General features: G+C 56.1%; 1 protein-coding gene across 9 annotated transcripts in view; it reads right to left on the bottom strand.

The window, feature by feature from the left end:
• PRKCB (protein kinase C beta) overlaps positions 1-18,549 on the bottom strand; it is a 131,208-nt gene that overhangs the window by 54,729 nt on the left and 57,930 nt on the right. For all 9 annotated transcript variants that reach the window (XR_012631134.1, XR_012631133.1, XR_012631135.1 and 6 more), the window contains 2 exons: positions 10,662-10,773; positions 9,069-9,197 (listed from right to left, as the gene is read on the bottom strand). Coding sequence is in view for 6 of the 9 variants with exons in the window: in XM_074885907.1 (XP_074742008.1) it covers positions 9,069-9,197; positions 10,662-10,773 (241 nt within the window). In the remaining 3 variants the exon portion in view is untranslated. The remainder of the gene's footprint in view (positions 1-9,068; positions 9,198-10,661; positions 10,774-18,549) is intronic.

Genomic DNA, 18,549 nt, shown 5'->3' with positions numbered 1-18,549 from the left:
GAGATGCCTGTGACCCAGCGCCCTGGTGAAGCCTCAGCAGAGCAAGACCCGTGGTGCTGATGCTCGGCCGAGGCTCTGTGGGGGCAGCGAGGATGTTCGGCGGGGGGGGGGATTTCTGCGAGGAAAAGCCTCTCCCCTGCCCAGGGGCACTGTGGGGAGGGTAGTGCTGGCCTGGGGACACAATGCCACGGGAAGGAGATGGCACCCGCTCTGCCCTGGAGGGCCAGGGGCAGGTAGCGCTGGTTGAATGATATTTGAATAATTTATTCTGCAAAATTTTGCAATAGTTTCCAAATAAATTATTCAGATGACATCTTTTAATTACTTGGCCAGCTGTAACTGCAGGAGCAGGCTTGGGAAGAGACACTTATTTCAGACAGCCACATCCCCAACAGAAAACGCGGGGAGAAACATCCCTAGAATGACTGCCCAAAGCAGGGGGGAGCGCAGCCTTTTCCGGCAGCTCGTCCTGGCCACGGCAGCTCCCCGGGAAGGCAGCGGCTGAGGCAGAGCACAGCCCTGCTCCAGGCCTGCTCCCCACCGCGGTCCCAAAGGGACGCCGTGCACCCCGCAACAGCCCACCCTGGGGGCACGGCCGACGCTCCCCAGCCTCCACGGAAGGGCTGCAGTCGGCCCCGTCACCTGCCTGGGGTTGTGTGGCTGTTGGCAGCTGGTACCCAGGTTTCCATGGGAAGGCAAGATTAATATGCTGGATAAATAAAGACCAGAAAGTTCTTTGCTAAATATGCATTGCCATATGGGGGTTCGCTTTTATGTTAAAAAAAAAAAAGCCCACAACAAAACCCACTCCTACCCCACTCTTAAAGACAGCTTACACCGGCTGCCAAATCCTTTACCTTCATCTCTGAGTAAGCGAGGCCGTTTATGACACAGTCAGCGCAGACAGTTCTGCCTCCCATTGCCCACCAAAGAAAAAACCCTTCCGCCAGCCCTGCGCATGGCCAGGAGAGGCCAGAGCTCAACCACCCCAGCCCAGCCCAGGCACCTTGCCACGGCCTTGGCCAGCGGAACGCTGCACCATGCTGGTGGCACCCCTATTTCACAGCCCTTGGAGAGGATTGTGGAGTGGGGAAGGCTCTCGGGCTGACCCACAGCACTCATCTTCCTCCCTCCAGCAGCACACACCGTCCCCGGCCAGGAGCAGCTGCATTCCAGTGAGCACCCGGCGCTCGGATTAACACCCTCGTGCATTAAAACATTTAATTAATGTTCTGCAGAAGAATATATTTGCACATGCTTATACAATAGAAAAGTCACAGGACTCATTATGGCTGCATCTTCCTGGGCCGGTGATTATTAATTAACACACTTCCAGGTCGTTTATCTAATCACAGCATAATTGGTTTCAGTTTTGGTCAATGTTTTACTTCATCAGCTCAGTAAATAGCAAGGCTCTGGTCCTGGCAGCCTCTGCAGGCACAAACGGGCTATCGGCTGTACCCCGAACCCCGGGTCCCAACAGGGCTCTCGGCTCTGCAGGAGTCACCACAGATGTTCCTGAGACTCCCAGGAGAGAAGAGGGACCCAACACTGTCCCCACGCTCCCACAGCCCTTGCACAAGGACAGGGCACGCGCCGCTCTCACACGCACAGGCCAAAGTCTCCTGAACACGCTGAATTCCCTGAATCTCCCACACGGACCCTGGAACTTGCAGCATAACCCTATGCTACATAATACAAAATCATGGTTTTTCTGCACTTTAGTCCCTGTAGCCCACTGCTTCCCTGAGATAAGTGACGAACTGCCCGGCCCCCAGCTTGGCGCAGGGAGCTCCCCGTCGGGACGCCCTGACACGCAGGAGAGCAGCAGCGTCCAAGCAGGGTCGCTGCCTCGCCATCTCGGAGCAGCGATAGATTTAATGGACTCCAAGCCCAGCCTTCATATTCTCTTGCTCCTCCATTTCCCAAACTCTAATATTCACATCTCTTAATACGACAGGCTCAGAATAATCTGCATCGGGAAGCTTTTCTATTATGGAAGCAAAACTGTGCAACGCCTTGATGACATTTTAATTTGCTACAATTTCCCACTTTATTCAGCAGTCTTTTCCCGCTAATAAGATACTTGATCAAAGCCTAGACCAGAACACAGATCGTAAATGTACATTTGCCCTTGTCCAACATCAGCCACTCGCTGCCCTGCCATGCTCCCCCACATCTGCCCCCACACAAGGTGGTTCGGACACCCCCCCCTCAGTCCCCCACTCTGCAGCACCCTGACACCCCGCCCCAGCCAGACCCCACACACCGGCAGGTGTGGATGTGCCAGCCCTGGGGCTGGGACTGCTGTCGCCTTCACGAGTCTCTTTGCTCTTGTTTCCTTCAGAAGAAACCGTGTGTTACTGTTGAGTCCAGGGCTGGGGGAGAGCAGCACCATCTCACCGCACCACTGCCCTCGGGGCTGGGCAAGACCTAAACCTCCATCCTGGCAGGATCCAACCTGGGGACACAGACAAACCCACACCAACCGGCTCCGGGGAATCCTCTCCTTGTATTTAAGGCAAAGGTGAGAGTTGTAATGACCTTGGAGCCAGGTAAAATAATGACAAGTATCTGCAGACTCGCTGGGTGTAAAGGACCAGATTCCCTGAGTGACTGGCGTAAAAACCGCGCGAGTCAATTAAGCATCTTTAAGTAGCACACAACAAGAATAAACTTGCTTTGGCAATTTGACATGTCTCAGAGCACTGCTAGGTACCCAAATTTTGTTTACCAGGCCCAAAAGATGACTTCTCTTTTGTGAAGCAGGTCAAGTTAAATAACCCAGCCCACGCTACCTACGAGAAGCAGAGGTCTCGTCTGCCAATCGAGGAGAAGCGGCAGAGCCGTCCCGGGGCCGGGCTGCCCTCGCTCCCCAGCGATGCTCGGCTCGGACAGCCCCCAGCCTGGAAAACGCCACGCAGCTTGTGTCCGCCTTTCCAAGAGTGAAAGAGACTCGAAATATTGTATTATGAAAACCATGGTATTGATGTAAGGAAACCAAAGAGCTGGAGAGAATCCTCCCCAACAGCCTCCCAGGAGGCCGAGCCCACGGCAGCTCAGGTCGCTTCCGAGGAGGCTCATGGACCCGCTCCCGGCGCCGATCGTGAGGACGCTTCGTTGCGATTTAAAACAACACCTTTAGCAGGCAGAGCTGCTAACACAACCAGCCAGTTCTAGACGGCTACTTGAGGTTTTCCAGCCTCACACACTCATTCCCTGGGTCCAGTCTGTTCAGCGCTTTTAACTCCAGCCAGCCCGAACGCACAGAAATGCCGGACGGCAAAAAACACGCTTCTCCTGCTGCTCAAATCTATCTTGGCTAATTAGGCTCAGGGCCAAAGCCTGGCTCCTTCCAGGATGCTGCAGAGGACACCAGGCACAGCCGGAGCCGGTCTGTGCCAGGGACCAACAGCCAAACCAAGCCCACCGAAGGAACGTGACCGAGCCAGGAGTGTCCCCTGCAGCTGGTCCCCCCCTTGCACAAATCAAAACCCCGAGGGGAGGCAGCGAGGGGGTCGGGGGCATCCTGGGGGCCTGGCTCCCACCCCGGCCTTTCACTCCAAGCCCGGGGATGCTGATCACACAGTCCCCACATGGCTCGCGTCGATGCTTCACAAGAGAAGAAGCGCTTGCCAAGAGAACGTATCTAAGTGCTTTGCTGGATGAGATGCAGATTGGTTTGTGCCCTAATTAACAAGGCCCTTGGAAACCTCCTGTGTTTGGGAAACCGCCTTTGGCTGGTGGAGCAGTGGGTCCTGTCCCCAGCATGGAGCTGGGGGGGACCCACTCCACAGCCCCCCCTCGTCGAGCCAAGGGCGCAAACCCCCAGGCATTAGGAAGGTCCCATTTATTTGTCCAGGTGCCTGATCATTAGAGCAAGCCATGCATTTTTAATCACAGGGAACACCAATAAATCCCAGTGCTTCAGCAACCTCCGCGCAGCAGCAGACAACGGCAACGCTGGGCTCTGGCTGCAGCGCGCGAGCGGCGCTCCCACGAGCAGCGATTGCCACCACCCACCCCAGCGCTGGGCAGCTAATTAGGACGGGCAGCTCTGCAGGTTCCCACTGCTGCTGCTCTGGGCACAGCCCTGAAAAGCTGCAGCTGCGCCAGACCCCAGCCCCGGTCACCCCCGTCTGTCCCCCCTCCCCGGGCCCTGGCTGGCAGCGGGGTGGCCACGCTCAGCCTCACAGAGCCGCCCCGGGGCTTCTCCCCGCTGCCCTCCGGGCAGGCAGCAGCCAGGGACAATGCTGCTGGCTTGTTAAATCACAGGCAGCTGCTGGAAGTCAGCCTCATCGAGCACAAGTCAGGGCATGTTTTGTGGATTTTGAGAAATCTGGGGGTTTGGTTACTGGTTTTCAAGCCCCTGCTCTGCCTGGAGCCTCACCAACCACCCCAGGAACCCTCCTACCCTACAGCTTTGAGGTTCCTGGCTCTTCAGAGCTAAGAACGGGTTAAAAATAATGACATTTGGATCTTTCTCATATTATTATTATAATTTTTACAATCTTAGTGCTGGCAGACCGTGCCGTGGGCAGGCCCGCGCTGTGCCAAGTGCTGTAAAAAAGCAAAGCGCGAGCACAGCCCTCGCTGGAGGGAAGCACAGCCTAGGGCTGACCCCCGCACTGCGCCGTCCCCGCAAAACACCCGCTCCCTCCCTACACCGGGGTGCGGTTTGGGGTGAAAACTGCACCTCGGGGCACCTCACAGGGCCAGTTTGCAAACACGTCTCCTTCTCTATCTTCATTCCGCGAGCGTTCGCTGCGCTGGGAGCAGCAGAGTCTCTACCATCACGCAGAGCAGGTCTCGGATAACAGAGCACGGGCGGGGAGAAACACTGCTGGGGCAAGTCACTGTCATCTCCAGAAAGGGGGGTGCACAGAGATGCAATTCTTCACGTCGTTAGCTAACCAGACAAGTCATTCTGAGTCAAACACCACATTTTGTTTAACCAAAAAAGCTGTGTTTTCCCTTGCAAGGAAAAGGTTAGCTTTCCAAAGAAAAAAAAGGAAAATTTAAAAAAATCAGAGAGAGAAAAGAAAGAGGCACTGCCGAAAAGCATATGGCAAATTCCTGTCAAATTTGTCAAGCCGATGAAAAAATAAAAGCATCGAGCTCATCGTCCCCGTTGGCTGTGCCCGTGCTGCCACCTGCAGGCACTTGTCCCTGCCCAGCCCACCGCTGCCTGCCCTGCCTGCCCCTTCCCCAGCTTGGGGACCTTCCACATCGAATACCACGGCTGGGAAAGCTCACCGCATTTCTGGGCAAGGGTCTCCACACCCGGAGGGACAGAGAGGAGCCCCTGCCCCAACACCAGAACCTGTGTGTTACCACGTAGTTGGCACCAAAAGGTGCTGGGGCACCGCGAAAAGCCCCTCAAAACCAGCCCTGCCCTCCTCCACCCCAACAGCCCCAGCCACTACAGCACCCGCGCTGCCTGCGTACACCACCAGAGACGGGTATTTAGGAAAAACACCGAAATCCTGTGACTGAACTCTGCCACGGTGGGCAATGCTGCCTGCGCTTGGCCGCGTGGGCACCCGGGCTGAGCCTCTGCCCGCTCCACGCCAAGACAGGGACAAACCTGGCACGGGGAGGGTGTGTGCAACAATCGAGGACGCCGACAAGTATTTGGGATTGGCCGGAGGGGTGGTGGGAACAGTGGCTCCTCCATCCCTCAGTGCAGCCAGGCCACGGAACCCTGGCCCCAAGCTCTAAGTTGGTTTCTCAGACCCGATTTTGCTTTGCAGCAACCTCTTCCCCCTTTTCCACTCGCCTCTGTGCTCGTTTGTGCTTCCACAATCAGTTGCCACAGGTCTCCTCCACCCCGAACAGCTTCCAGCCCCACTGGGGGAGTGAGTGGGGGAGCAGCCGGGCTCCCAGCTGCAACCCCAAACCCCCAGCCCCAGCACCCCAGCAGTGAGGTCCATCACCCCACCCCTGCCAGGATCGGGGGGCTCCACCACCCACCCACCCACCCACCCATTGCCACGCCGTCACTCCCGTCCTTGACAGAAATCCACCCCCTGCCCGCCCCAAACTGAAATTTCTGCAGAAAATGTGTAAAGGGCATTTTCCACCAGAAATCTGTTCCCAGAAGCCTGCCTGCTAGCTCAGCCCGCTGCTCCCCGGGCCGGGCTGTGTCCCCGTGGCAGCCCCTCTCCCACTGTGTCCCCCGCTGGCATGGCCGAGGCAGATCCTCGGGCTTTGGTGGCACAGACCCCCGCAGGCAGCCCGATGCCCTGGCCTTGGCACAGACCCCTCCTGGCACAGCCATCAGCCACACCACGGCTCTTCCATCCCCCCCGGCCCCCCCACGCCACTCTGGCCGCTCACAAACCCAGACCCTCCCCTCTGCTGCATTTTCTGTCACCTCTGCAACAAACCCTGGCTGCAACTCGAGGGCCAGTTTTTCAGGATCTGGCCTCTCCCTGCCAGTACCAACCCTGTCATTATTTGAGGGCTTTGTCTTTTTGAAGCAAACAGTCCCTGGGGGGGCGTGGAAATCTCTGTTGACCCCCCAGAGAGGAGCCAAAACCAGCCACAGCAGCACAAACCACAGCGCCCAGTCTGTGACCTGCCCAGCCCGTGACTTCCACGTCTCCCAAGGGCTGGGTGCCCATGTTTGCTTTGGGCTGAGCAGACTTTCCCAGCTCCCCTCCAAGTTCTGGAGCAAAAATCCAGAGCCCCCGTTGCCTGGAGGGGCAGGAGGGAAGGCAGGGCTCCCCACCTCGGCTGCCAGCGCAGTCTCTCCTCTCTCCAAGTGCTCCCACTCCTTCATTAGCTATGCGGCAGAGCTGGAGAGCACAGTACGTTTCCCTGCCTTTCTGGAAAAGCCAACAGATGACATGTTTTCACCAACACCTCCATAAAGGGCCAGAAATAAAACAGTCTTTCAAACCCAGCTGAAGAAAAGAAAATCCAGCTGCACAGAAAGAGGCCGGGGGAGTTTCTGCCCTGCCTTGGGAGCTGTGGGAACAGAGCTGCGGTGCCAGCGGGAGTGCGAGCTCTGCGGCCATCGGCCTCCAGCTGGCCTCTGGCAGGAGGCTGCCTACTGGGAAGGTGCCCAGGAAGCAGGAATTCTGTGAAAGGGAGCTCTCTGTGGTTCATTGAAGCTCTTCTTTAAGGACAAATAAAAAATAAGTTAAAAAAAACCCAAATTGGTTTTTTTGATTTTTTCATTAATATTTTCAAGTAACTTGGTATTTTTCTTGAAAATATTTCTGATGGCTCTCTAGGGCCCTTCTCTGCACTCCCACATCCCACCCGAGCATTTCCCTACGCGAGGCTGTGCCCCCCGTGCCGCCACCTGCCCACCCTGGGGCAGCTCCACGAGGCCTGCCGTGCCCACCGCGCACCAACGCTCCCCTTGGTCTCCCGTCACCTTGGGGAGGGGACTGCCTTGGGTCACCCCTCACTGAAGCACAGAAGGGGCAGGTGGGGCCGGTTTGGGGGGGCTGGAGCCCCCCGCTGGGATCACATCTCGGGATGTTCTCAAGCAAGGAGCAGCCAGCCCGGAGCAGCCAGCCCTCGCCAGCCTCGCGCTCTCCGGGGGGGGCAGGTGGCTGTCAGAGCACAGCGGGATACCCCATCCCACTGCAGCAAACCCCGGGGATGTCGTGGCATCTCCCGCTGCCAGCCCAGCCGCCCTGCGGGACGCTGGAATCCCGACTGCTCCGGGAGGAGCCAGCCAGAGCTGGTGGGACGACAGAGAAGGATCTAGTCCTTGTCATGGGTGTCGCCAGGCCCGTACCCCCCGGGGCCGGCTCAGAGGGGTGGCTGAGCTTCGCAGCGTGGGCATGTAGGTGGCATTTTACACCCCGCGGTCTTAAAACACATCCTGTGAACAGCTCGGTGGCTCCCTGCAGAGACCGTACCTGCCCGGAGCTGCCTGCGTGGGCAGAAACCTCCTTCCCCAGAGCAGTGCAGGGCTCAGCTCTGCTGCAAGCTGCCGGCCTTGCCCGCGGAGAGCCCTCCCTGCCTCCCACCCCCTGCCAGCACCCACACCACGAGGTGCCGGTCACCAGCACCCGACAGCCCCATCTTCAGTCTGATCTCTCCATGCAGGGGACAAGAGGATTTACCAGAATGTTTCATGAGATGTTACAGGTCATGGGGGAAGAGTCTGGGAACTCAAAATCTGAGTGGCAAAAGCCTTTAGAGATGGGATAATCCTGTTTTGTGCCACAAACCAAGAACGGAGGAGTTCCAGGCAGAGGAAACTTGGATGGGGGACACTGGGCTTTGCTGTGGGTGGACGTGGGGTCCCCGGGGCAGGAGCCTCTGCAAAGCCCGGCGCTGCCCGGCTGCCTGCAGCTCCCCCGGCCCCATCTCCCACCGCCTGGCACATCCCCGGAGGCGGATGCCGCAAGATGGCACTGCCACTCCGTGCCTCCGCTGGGGACGTGCCCACTCGGGTGGTTGGATCCACGCCAGCCCCCCCAGGGTGCCCTGTGAGCGCTACGCCGTGCTCCAGCTCTCCGTGGGGGCTGGGAAACAGCAAGGAAATGTGGAGAACAATGGTTTATCTTACAGTGTGTCCCAGCACCTCTGAGCACTGAGTGCCTCAGACAGAGGGGGAGGCCGTGGGGTCGCCAAATCAGTGGAAGAAGGTTGCAAAGCTCTAGTCTGATAAAAGGACCATCAGAGATTCCCACCAAGACCTGAACAGGCCCAGGTACCGTTAAGGGCACGGAAAGAACAGCAGGAAATGGATGGAAATGGATGGGCACGCTACAAACATACATACTTTTTCACAGGGCTAGCTAAAGGGAGGAACTTTCTGCCACCCCTCCTCAGGGTGCTGTGGATGCTGAAATTTTACATGATTCAAAAATCAGTCTGAAAAATCTGTAACTGGAAAAGCTATTTAGCACAGACTAAATAGCCCCAGCCAGCGTTTGCCAGAGGGCAGGAGCGTGCCCAGAGAAGGCTCAAAGCCTCGTCCTGCCTTGCTGACCAGGCACAGGCCGGGCACTGCACTCCCAGCCCCGCTGTGGCCCAGCACACGCCAGCACCGAGGGGCAACCAGGTGGCCCCAGTTTTGTCCTGGGTCGCACACCTACCTACGACGGTGAGCATGTCCTTCTCGATGTCAGCCCTGATGTATATCCGTCCCCGACGCTCGGTGTGGTCCGTCCCGCACAGGCTGGGGACATTCATCACGCAGCGCTTGTGCACGTTCATCATACAGGCTGTGGGGTGGAGAGAAAGGAAGGGATGCTTGGCACTGCTGGCCCCTGTGCCAAAGCTCACGGGGTGTTCAGAGGGGGTCCGGGGGAAGGATTTGTCCTCCTTTTAAGGGGGGATATTTGTGAGGGATTCTGGGATAAACATGCAGCAAATGGACCCTCAAATGCAGCCAGAGGCTCTGGCAGAGCCCTGCCTGGACACGGGGACCCACCACCCCGGCAGTTCTGGGTCTTTACAGGGCTTTCAGCCCTTACTCTAATTGCTTGAGTTTTGCTGATTTATCCAACTTCTCTTCCATCACACCCATGGTGCCACGCTAGATTCCCCAGGAGCTGATAAGGGGCATTAAAAATGACCCGCGTATGTGTGGGTATATATATACATACAAAAATTTATATAATAAAATATATAAATATATATATAAAAATTTATATTGTAAAGAAATTCATTTCCACTTGCTAACATTTTAAAGGTGATAATGAATACACTGTTCCCACAACAGTCAGCAAGCTTCTATATTTATGAGAAAGGCAGCACATGGCGAGCAGCAGAGTATGCTGTTCCCCGCAGACAGCGCTGTGTATTCACAGCCCTTTTAAATAGGAATGTACAAGATTAACTCGGAAAATAACTGATCCCTCTCTGCCTCCTCTCCCTCTCCTTTCATCCTCCATTTTCTCCTCTCTGTACAGTAATTCCCCAGGTACTGCTGTGCCCGAGGTGAGGCTCGCGCAGACCCAAGTGCTCAGGAGAGGCTGAGCCACCGCAGCAGCCACCGCCGTGGCCACGGGGTGTCAGTCGGAGCCGGCGCTGAGGAGAACCAGGAACCGAGGAGATGCTGGGGGGGATGAGGGAGACGCTAGGGGGGGATGAGGGAGATGCTGAGGGGGGGATGAGGGAGATGTTGGGGGGGGCAAGGGAGATGCTGAGGGGGGGAACAAGGGAGATGCTATGGGGGGGAACAAGGGAGATGCTGAGAGGGGATGATGGAGACGATGAGGGGGGACAAGAAAGATGCTGAGGGGGGGATGAGGGAAATGCTGAGGGGGGATGAGCGAGACACTGTGGGGAGACAAGGGAGATGCTGAGCGGGGACAAGAGAAATCCTGAGGGGGGAACGAGAGTGATGAGGGCAATGCTGTGGGGGGGACGAAGGGGATGAGGGCAATTCTGCAGGGGGGATGCAGGCAGGATCCCCCCCAGCCAGACACCTTGCCCTCCCCTCTCGCCAAAGGACTCAGGGGGGCTCCCCACGAGAGGCGAGAAGGTGCCCACTCGTGCCCAGCCCCTCGGAGCCAGCAGCGGGCTCTGCACTGGTGGCAGAGGGGATGGGGTCTCGGCCACAGTGCAGACGGGCTGGGAGCCCCTGCCTAACGCCTCGGGGTGCCAGGGAGCCCCTGCCCAAGGCCTCGGGGTGCCGGGGTCCCCCCACCGCTGCCGCCGCAGCCCCCGGTTTCATCACTTACTGTCACATTTCATCCCCTGGTGAATGAGCCCGTACAGCAACGACCCGCAGTGGTCACAGAAGGTGGGGCTGGAGTACGTGTGGATTTTAAATTTATGTTTGCTCCGGGGATCCTAGGAGGAAAATAAAAGATAAAAGATTATAAACTTGCATCAAATATTGGCAAGGCCCCACCACTCTCCACATTTCACATGCCAGCTGGCTTCGGAGGTGCTGTTAATGGACTTCAGTCAACTGCCACCGACTGATGTGGACCTTTTCCAACAGTCACCAAGATCCAGCTTTATTACTCTTTATATGTGTTGCCATAACAATGAAAAAGCAATGCACTGGCTTGTCTGGGGATTTATTGTTTTTAAATAACTTGGTCTTAGCACAGAAAACACCAGGTGAAATTGGTATGTAAGAACCAACATCAGGGCTGGACACTACTCAACTTCCACGTCAACCCAGTGGGGTAACGCAGAAAAAAACCCCCCATGGTTTCCATCTATATTAAGACTACCCAGTAAACATCTTTGTGCGCTGGTGCCAACCCCTCCCCAGCACACTCCTAGGGAATCAAGCTGCTTAGGGTATACTTTAATATTTTGGGCTTTCTTAAACCCAAGGGCAGACTTTTCTGCACCAGCAAAACCAGGAGAGCCCAGTTTATCCCGGACACCGCAGCCTCCAGGCACCTTGCTAACAGGGCTCCTGGACTCCAAGTTAAAGCCAAACAAATTCAATGAGAAACACCTTCTCAACAGGGAGATAGGATCAACCGCTGGAACAAATGACTGAGGCAGACCAAGGATTTGGTATTTCTTGGTGTCTTCCATGCAAGACAAGGCAATTCTGCTCGAACCTCAGTTATTTGGCCCAAAGCAGAGCAACTTTAAGCCAACACAAAGTTCCAGAGGAGGCAGGACAAGGGGATGTCTGCTGCTGGCCCCACGGCAGCGCCGAGAGCAGTGGTTTAAGTGCCTGGGGTTGCTGGAGAAGCCAGGGCAGCAAAGTCGAGCCCCAGCCCCAGCCTGCTCCTCCCTGGAGCTGCCCTCGCGCAGGGGGCACAGCCGCGGCCGAGGCCGGGGTGGGCAGCTCAGCTCTGGGGGGCAGGGAGCAGGCAGCCCCCTCGGGTGCGCTGTGCGCTCGGTAGCGGCACCCAGGCAAGGGGGAGGACTATGGCAAGCTGGAGCTGGCTTAATTTCATCTCGGGTTAATTGTTTAAGGGTTAGGGATGAGGCGCAGCTCCTGGCACAGTCATTTGAGCTGACTGGCTTTTTAATGGCCTGGAAAGGCGCCCGGGCATTAGGAAAGACACCTTTTCAGGGCACTGTGAGCTAAGTAAATTAATAAAGAGTGGAGTCAGAACTGAGCTATAACATAGCTGCCAATACACTACCTCCCCCTGAAAGTAGTTCTCCTCCCGCTATGGCATTGAAGCTGCATTAATCACTAATATTCTGCATTATTTCACAGCATCGCAGATAACTTGAGTGATACCAGAAAGGTGGAAGAGGAACGGAGCTTCGTTTCATTCCATCTGTTAAGTGCAAGGGATTAGGTACACACTTCAGCAAATGTATTGTACTTGAAATTGAAAATATCTCACATTTTACCCTAAACAAATTGCTTCTAGACACAGAGTGCAACATGCCCCTGTCTGGTAGCTTGTGTGTCAGCTGTGTCACAGGGCAGCTGAGGGGACGAGGGCTCATGATTAACCTGTCTTCTGGACACCCCCAGCTACCAAAAAGACAGTTCTTTAAGTGACACTGTACCTCTGAAAGCCTCTTGCATTCCCCAGACATATAAGAGAGCACAGACAACTTAAACCTGGATTTTGGGCTAGAAGAGGAGGCAGGAGGAGAATTTCCCCCCTGGAAAGCTTCGGGCAGGCAGATGGCAGGCAGCTGGGCCTTGAGCCGGGCAGGCGATGGTGAGGGCAGTGCTGGCAGGGTAACCCCGAGCTCTGCTGCCCAGGGCACCACGATAAACCCACACACCTTTCAAAGAGGCTTACAGGTTTAGTCAGATCCTTCCACTGGACGTGTTGTAAGCCCTTGAAAACTTCCCCTGCTTGATTTTATAACCTGAGCTCTGTCTGTAGGGCAGGTCAGGAGCAGCCCCGTAAGCAGCTTTGCTGGTACAACAGAGCTCTCTCCTCGGCGTGAGCCCCCTCCCCGGCAGCCCAACACCTGCGGGCATGGGGCAGCGCTCACAGGCCCACCAGCAGGAACGGCTCGGGACGCCTTCCCGGAGATGAGGCACCCCAGAAAATGAAAAGCTTTCTGTTGGCACCATCCCAGGAGAAAGGAGGCCTCTGGTCGGACACTGAACCACGCGTCCTACGGAGCCCCTGCCGCACAGGAGGGCAACCCCGGGGGTGGTCGGGCATCGGCCGGCCACCGCGGACCCTCCATCGGCAGCGGGACGGAGGCAGCTCTAGCAGAAGCCACGTGCCAGTCAAACCCCAGCGTGTGACACGGGGAGGAATCGCCCCCGAGTGCTCCAGTTTCTGTGTTCCCTTCTCGAAACAGATATTCCTGTTTAGGCAAATGAAAGCTTTAGTCATTCATAAAAAACACAAGCTTAATGCAAAATGAGACGAGTTCCACTTCATGCGAAGGATGTTAAATTCCCACTGGAACTGAGACTTAAAAAAGCCCGAGCTAGAAAAGCAAAGCGTGCACCGAGCAGCGCTGCGGCGGCAAGAGCATGCTGGCACCAGAGCGGCCGCAGGTTCCCCGCCGCTCCCTCAGCATCTCACCCCCAGGAGCAGGGACCCTCCGCGCGGGGGGAGCCGGATCCCTCACGGGGGCACCTCGGGCTTCGCCTTCAGCTCCCACCCCCAAGGGGCTGCTCTGGGGAAAGCCAGCACCCAGAGGGCCCAAAGGGTTGGGGGGTGATGGAAGCAGCTGGGCGGGGGGAGGCAGAGCCGCTACTCTGGCTGCCGGGGCGTGGCGGGGGCCTGTTTCACCTTGACTGGTGCTTTAGAAGGTGCCAGAAACTGGAAATTCTGGCTATCATTTTCGAACAAGACTGAAGTCTTTTTACAAAGAGACTATTTTTGTACCACAGAGACAAGGATGACGAGATCACTGCATATGCAGATGCTGAGAAACTTAAAACAAGAATGGTTAAAAAGAAGTTTGCCAAGAAAAGGCGCTCCTCCTCCATCCTACCAGCACGTCCCTGAAGAACAGGGCAGAAAAAGCTTGCTTTGGAGCAGAACTGGAAAATGCCATTAGGAGTGTTTTACTGCATTGAGAGGCTCTGACCTTTCCAATCAGCGCTGCCACAGATCCATCATCCTGCGAGCAGGGGGACGTGTGTGTGCCCTGAGGACGTGAGCCCAAAGAAGGGAGTCTGAGAGCCGGGGAAGGAGAGGAGCCGCTGCTGACTGTGACCTGGTACCCTGCAAGCACCCACCCAGCAGAGGCAGCGGCTTCTGCGTCTCAACTTGAGAGCAGATTTCTGGTCTGAAATGAGCCGCTACAATACTGCAGCCCTGACTTACCGCAGCCCCGATTTGCAGAGCAAACCTCGCAGCCCCCGGCTTCCCCCAGAACCTCACACACCTCCAGCTGCTCCGACCCGAGCCGGCCCCGGCCGTCCCGCCGCGGGCACAGGCGGCTGCGCGGGCCCGGGCTGACAGCAGTCCGAGCTCTCCCAGGAACGCAAGAAATTTGATTCATAGGTGAGTAGTCAACTCGTGGCCTTCCAGGTGCCCTGAGCGCAGCCCAGCCGGACCCTCGCTCAGGCTCAGCAGTCTCCTGTGCCTTTCTCCAGGGTCATACCCGCCGCCGAGCTCGCTGAACACGGCGTTGATGCAACGCACGCTTTCCCCAATGGAGATGCTGGTGCACCGCTTACCACTGACATGCAGGCAGGCAGCTGGTGGCATTGATCAGATTGATAATTTATTCACAGCTCGCGGCAGTCAGGAATCCGTGTGCTCCTCTGCGGCAGTGTCAGGACGGCGCTGGGCAGAGGCTCGTCAGACGGCAGCGAGCCAAGGCGTGAGAGCAGAGCGGGGCAGCACAGCACTGACTGGCAACAAGGGCGTTTTGCTTCAGCTATTTCTCACGCAAAAGTCTGTGTCCTGGCAAGGGCAGCAGCCCTCTGTCGTACCCAGAATTGCAGACACTGCGCTGAGTGCCGCCTGGGCTTTTATTTACTTCTGCACTAAACTGAGCTTCACCCAGCTCAGACGGAGCATGGGCATCGCCTCTCCCTGGGGCAGGGAGGAGGTGGGAGGCAGAGGGAGGACCAGACCCTTCCTCAGGCCCAGCAGTCCGAGCCAGAAAACATTTTTAAAGCATGTCCAGCTCTCTAAAACTAGTCACAGATGAAGGGCACTGAAGTTTCTTCTGTTTCTTCGTGCAAATAAACCCTGCAGGCCCCGGCTCCCATCGCTCTCCCGGAGCACTGCTTGCCCTTCCGCAGAGCGCGGGGAAGTGGCCAGCCCGGACCCACACCCGGGGCTGGTGCTATTTTCATCCCACGTACTGACAGCATTTGCTGGACTCTACGGAACAGCCACAGAGGTTTGCTTCAAGATTACGCGGCCCTGCTTTCCCCATCTCGCTGCAGAGGAAGCTTTAAATGATCTCTTCCGAAGAAGAATTAACACGGTTCATGTTAAGAGACTAAAGTGAATTTCCCAGCAATTTAAGCAGCGTAACAGCAGAGCAAATACAGCAACAGCTTTACTGTCTGCACCTAACGAAACCCAGGCAGTGGACATAAACCCAAGAACCTTGCAATTTGTTCCCACATTTCCCCTGGGGAAAATCCCCCCTGGTGTGCAGGGAACAATTCACAGCAGGGTCAGAAGTGGCCTGACAGGGACTCTAAAGGTGACGCCTGAGGGAAAAGCCTCTCAGTCCTCCCAGGGAGCGAACGGTTTGCGAGGGGCTGGGTCAGGCACCTGAGACAGCTCCGGGCATCATCCTCTTTCTTACTGCACAGGTTCTTCTTGGGGAAGCCAGGAGGTGGTGGGGGAAGATGAACTGAAGCCACCAGCGACAGGGACCCCGTGCCTTCTGCGAGGACCGGCTGTCAGCCACTCGCCTGCCCTGTCCTGTCTGGGAGCTGCTGCCCCGGGGATGCACCTCCTGCCTCTTTCCACCTGCTTGCACAGGGCTGGAAAAACACCTTTGGTGAGAAACAGCTCCAAGTCCCAGCAAAAACCAGGCAAAGGAGTTACGGAACAAGAGAACAAGAGTGATGGGTCTTTGTTTCAATAAGAGGCGTGATAAACCATAGAGACTCCGCTGAAAGAAGGTTACGCACAAGAGGAAAAGCCAGGTCCTGCGCAGGGCAAGGCAGCAGAGGTCTGGGCTACCTTTTCTATCAATACCGTAGCTCATGGAAGCCTGCTTCAGTATGCCACATTTGAAAGATGATTGACACAGCCACACCAGCGACACCAAAGCCATTTTTCTATCATTTACAGGATCACAGGCACAGAAAACCTTGCACAGCGCAGGGCCCAAGGGCACAGCAGCGCAGGCAGCAGGATGCAGGCAGCAAATCTGCCTGGACCTTGGCTGTGGAAGGGCAAGTGGTCCCCGAGCCCGGCCAGCAAGGCAGCAGCAGGTAACGCGTCTGCGGGCACCAGCATCGCGGCTTGAGCTGCCTCCATGTCAAACACGCGGCTGCAGATAAAACCTGCCCTTGACAGCTTCCAGCAAGTTAATACATTTTTATTGACAAAAGATCTCATCTGCTAGTCAGACAACTTGAGGGATATGGATGACAGTTATTCTTCTCCTGCTGCTGCCAACGCCGAATGAAACGCACTCTTACTGAGCACCAAAAAAAATCCAAACTCAGCTTTTTTCCCTGAGCAACATCAGCATCTCAACATCATTTAGAAATGTTATCCTTCCTGTGCCTTCAGAGTCATTTTTTTACAGTGTGAACTCTCTGAGTTGCCTGAAACATCACAGAGACCCCCTGAAACACCTCCCGTCTGCAGGATGCTTCCTTTCTAGACTCCCCCCACCGGTGCTGCCCAGGGGGGCACAGGCTGCACCACCCACCTCACCGCCCTCCCCGTAATTACGCTCTGCACAAACCCAGCTCAGATCCAGCCGCTCGGTCCCTGGAGCCACGGGCAGGGCACAGACCCCACTGCCCTCTCCAATCCCCTCCTTCACGCCTGCTAAGGCTGCTGCCTCTGGTTAACTGGACACACGGCCCGAGAAAACAAAAGAAGAGCTTTTCAATTACAGGGCTGAAGACATGTGCAGGCTGGCAGGAGAAAGCTGGGCTCCGGCAGAGCCAGGGAAGCACCAGAAGGTGCTGGGAGGGAGCAAGGCAGATACATCTTCATCCCACAGGATCTGTCAGCGGTGCCGGCAGGAGCAGTGAGCATGTGCCCTCGCCCAAGGGGCAGATGGCACGCCACCAGAGCTGGAGAAGTTAATTAGCAAGACAAAAGAAAGCAGGAAGTTGCAGCAAGGATGTGTGTGAAGAGTTGCTTGTGCACCAGACCCTGGGCACCCCCAAGGTCTGCGAGATGCCAGGAGGGATCGGGGTCCCACTCTCTGGGGCAGGACCTGGCCAAGAGGGTGCTTGGCATCTTCAGGGAGGTCCTGGCTCAACGGGCACACCTGGAGGAAGGGAAGGCAGCTGGGCATCCCACCTCCACCCCGACAGGCAGTTTGGTGATAACCCCTCAGCGCTACCCTGTGCCACGGCACTACCCAGCAGCAGGCGTCCCTTCCCACTGGAGATAAGCCCAGAAAGGAGAAACTTGAAGGAGCTGCTAATTTTCAGGTAGTACAAACGGCATCTTCATTTGTTCTGCTGCTGACATCTCACCGCTAATTGTTGCCAGCCCACGTTTGCCCAAATGCTCTAGAGAAGAAGCCCAAGTCAGGGAAGAGGAGCCGCCCTCTTCGCACCCCACTGCCAGTGTCAGCCTGGAGCCGGTGCTGCTTCACGTGAAGGGATAACGACCACGTACTGATGCTGCCAAGACAGCTCCTGCCTCTAACACCATGTGTACGACCCACGCCCTGGGAAGGGCCTCGTCTTCTAGGAGAGAGTGGCAGCAATACCTTCTTCAGTACAAACACCCAGCTCTGGAGCTTTTCGAGAAAGGAAGAACCCAAGACAAAGATGAAACGATTCTGCCTCCAGCAAACAGAGTGTGGAGAGGCCAAAGGCGCCGTGGTGATAACATTAGAGAAATCCTCTGATAACATTAGAGAAATCCTCTCCTAAAGCTGCGAACGGTGGAAAAATTAAATGCAAAATTGAAACGAATCTACACTGGCCTGTTACCTTCCTAGAGTAGCTCTGATATTTATTAATGCATCCTGATTAGATGACCTTTAACAGGATAATGCAAAGAAGGTCATTTTAATGATTATTTTGTCTACAATTTAAATAATTATGCATTCTACTAATAGCTCCGACTATAATTAGGTTTGCCAACTGGATTACATTACACATGCCTGACTTCAGCTCCTGAAGACCTTGCCATATTTCAGAAAACTTCAGCTTGAATGGTCACGCTAGCTCTGCCTCCTGCGAAGAGGAGAGCACGTAATGAAAAACAGCAGAGCTTAACACTGGGATCGGTGGCTTTGGGCTGGCCACCCTCTCCAGTTTTCGCTTTGGGGATGCTGGGGAGACCACAACGTCATCAAGGCGAGAGCTGGGTGAGGCTCAGGGCTGTTGGAGGAAGGCAGGCCCAGCCCTGCTCCCCAGCACAGCACAGCCGGTCCAGGCTAGAGAAGGAAAGGGTAAAAATGGCCCTGCCCTCAGCTAGCCAGCGCTGTGTGACGCACACGCCGTCCTCGGCAACGCCACTGCCCAGAACACAGGCCCACCATCACATCTTCAGCCATCAAAAAGAAACCCAACCCAAAACCTGCCATGACTTAAGA

This window comes from Strix uralensis, chromosome 16 (genome assembly GCF_047716275.1).
Source record: "Strix uralensis isolate ZFMK-TIS-50842 chromosome 16, bStrUra1, whole genome shotgun sequence".
NCBI classification, from domain to species: domain Eukaryota; kingdom Metazoa; phylum Chordata; class Aves; order Strigiformes; family Strigidae; genus Strix; species Strix uralensis.
The sequence above is the reverse complement of the archived record's forward strand: the minus strand, read 5'-3'. Positions and strand labels throughout refer to the sequence as shown.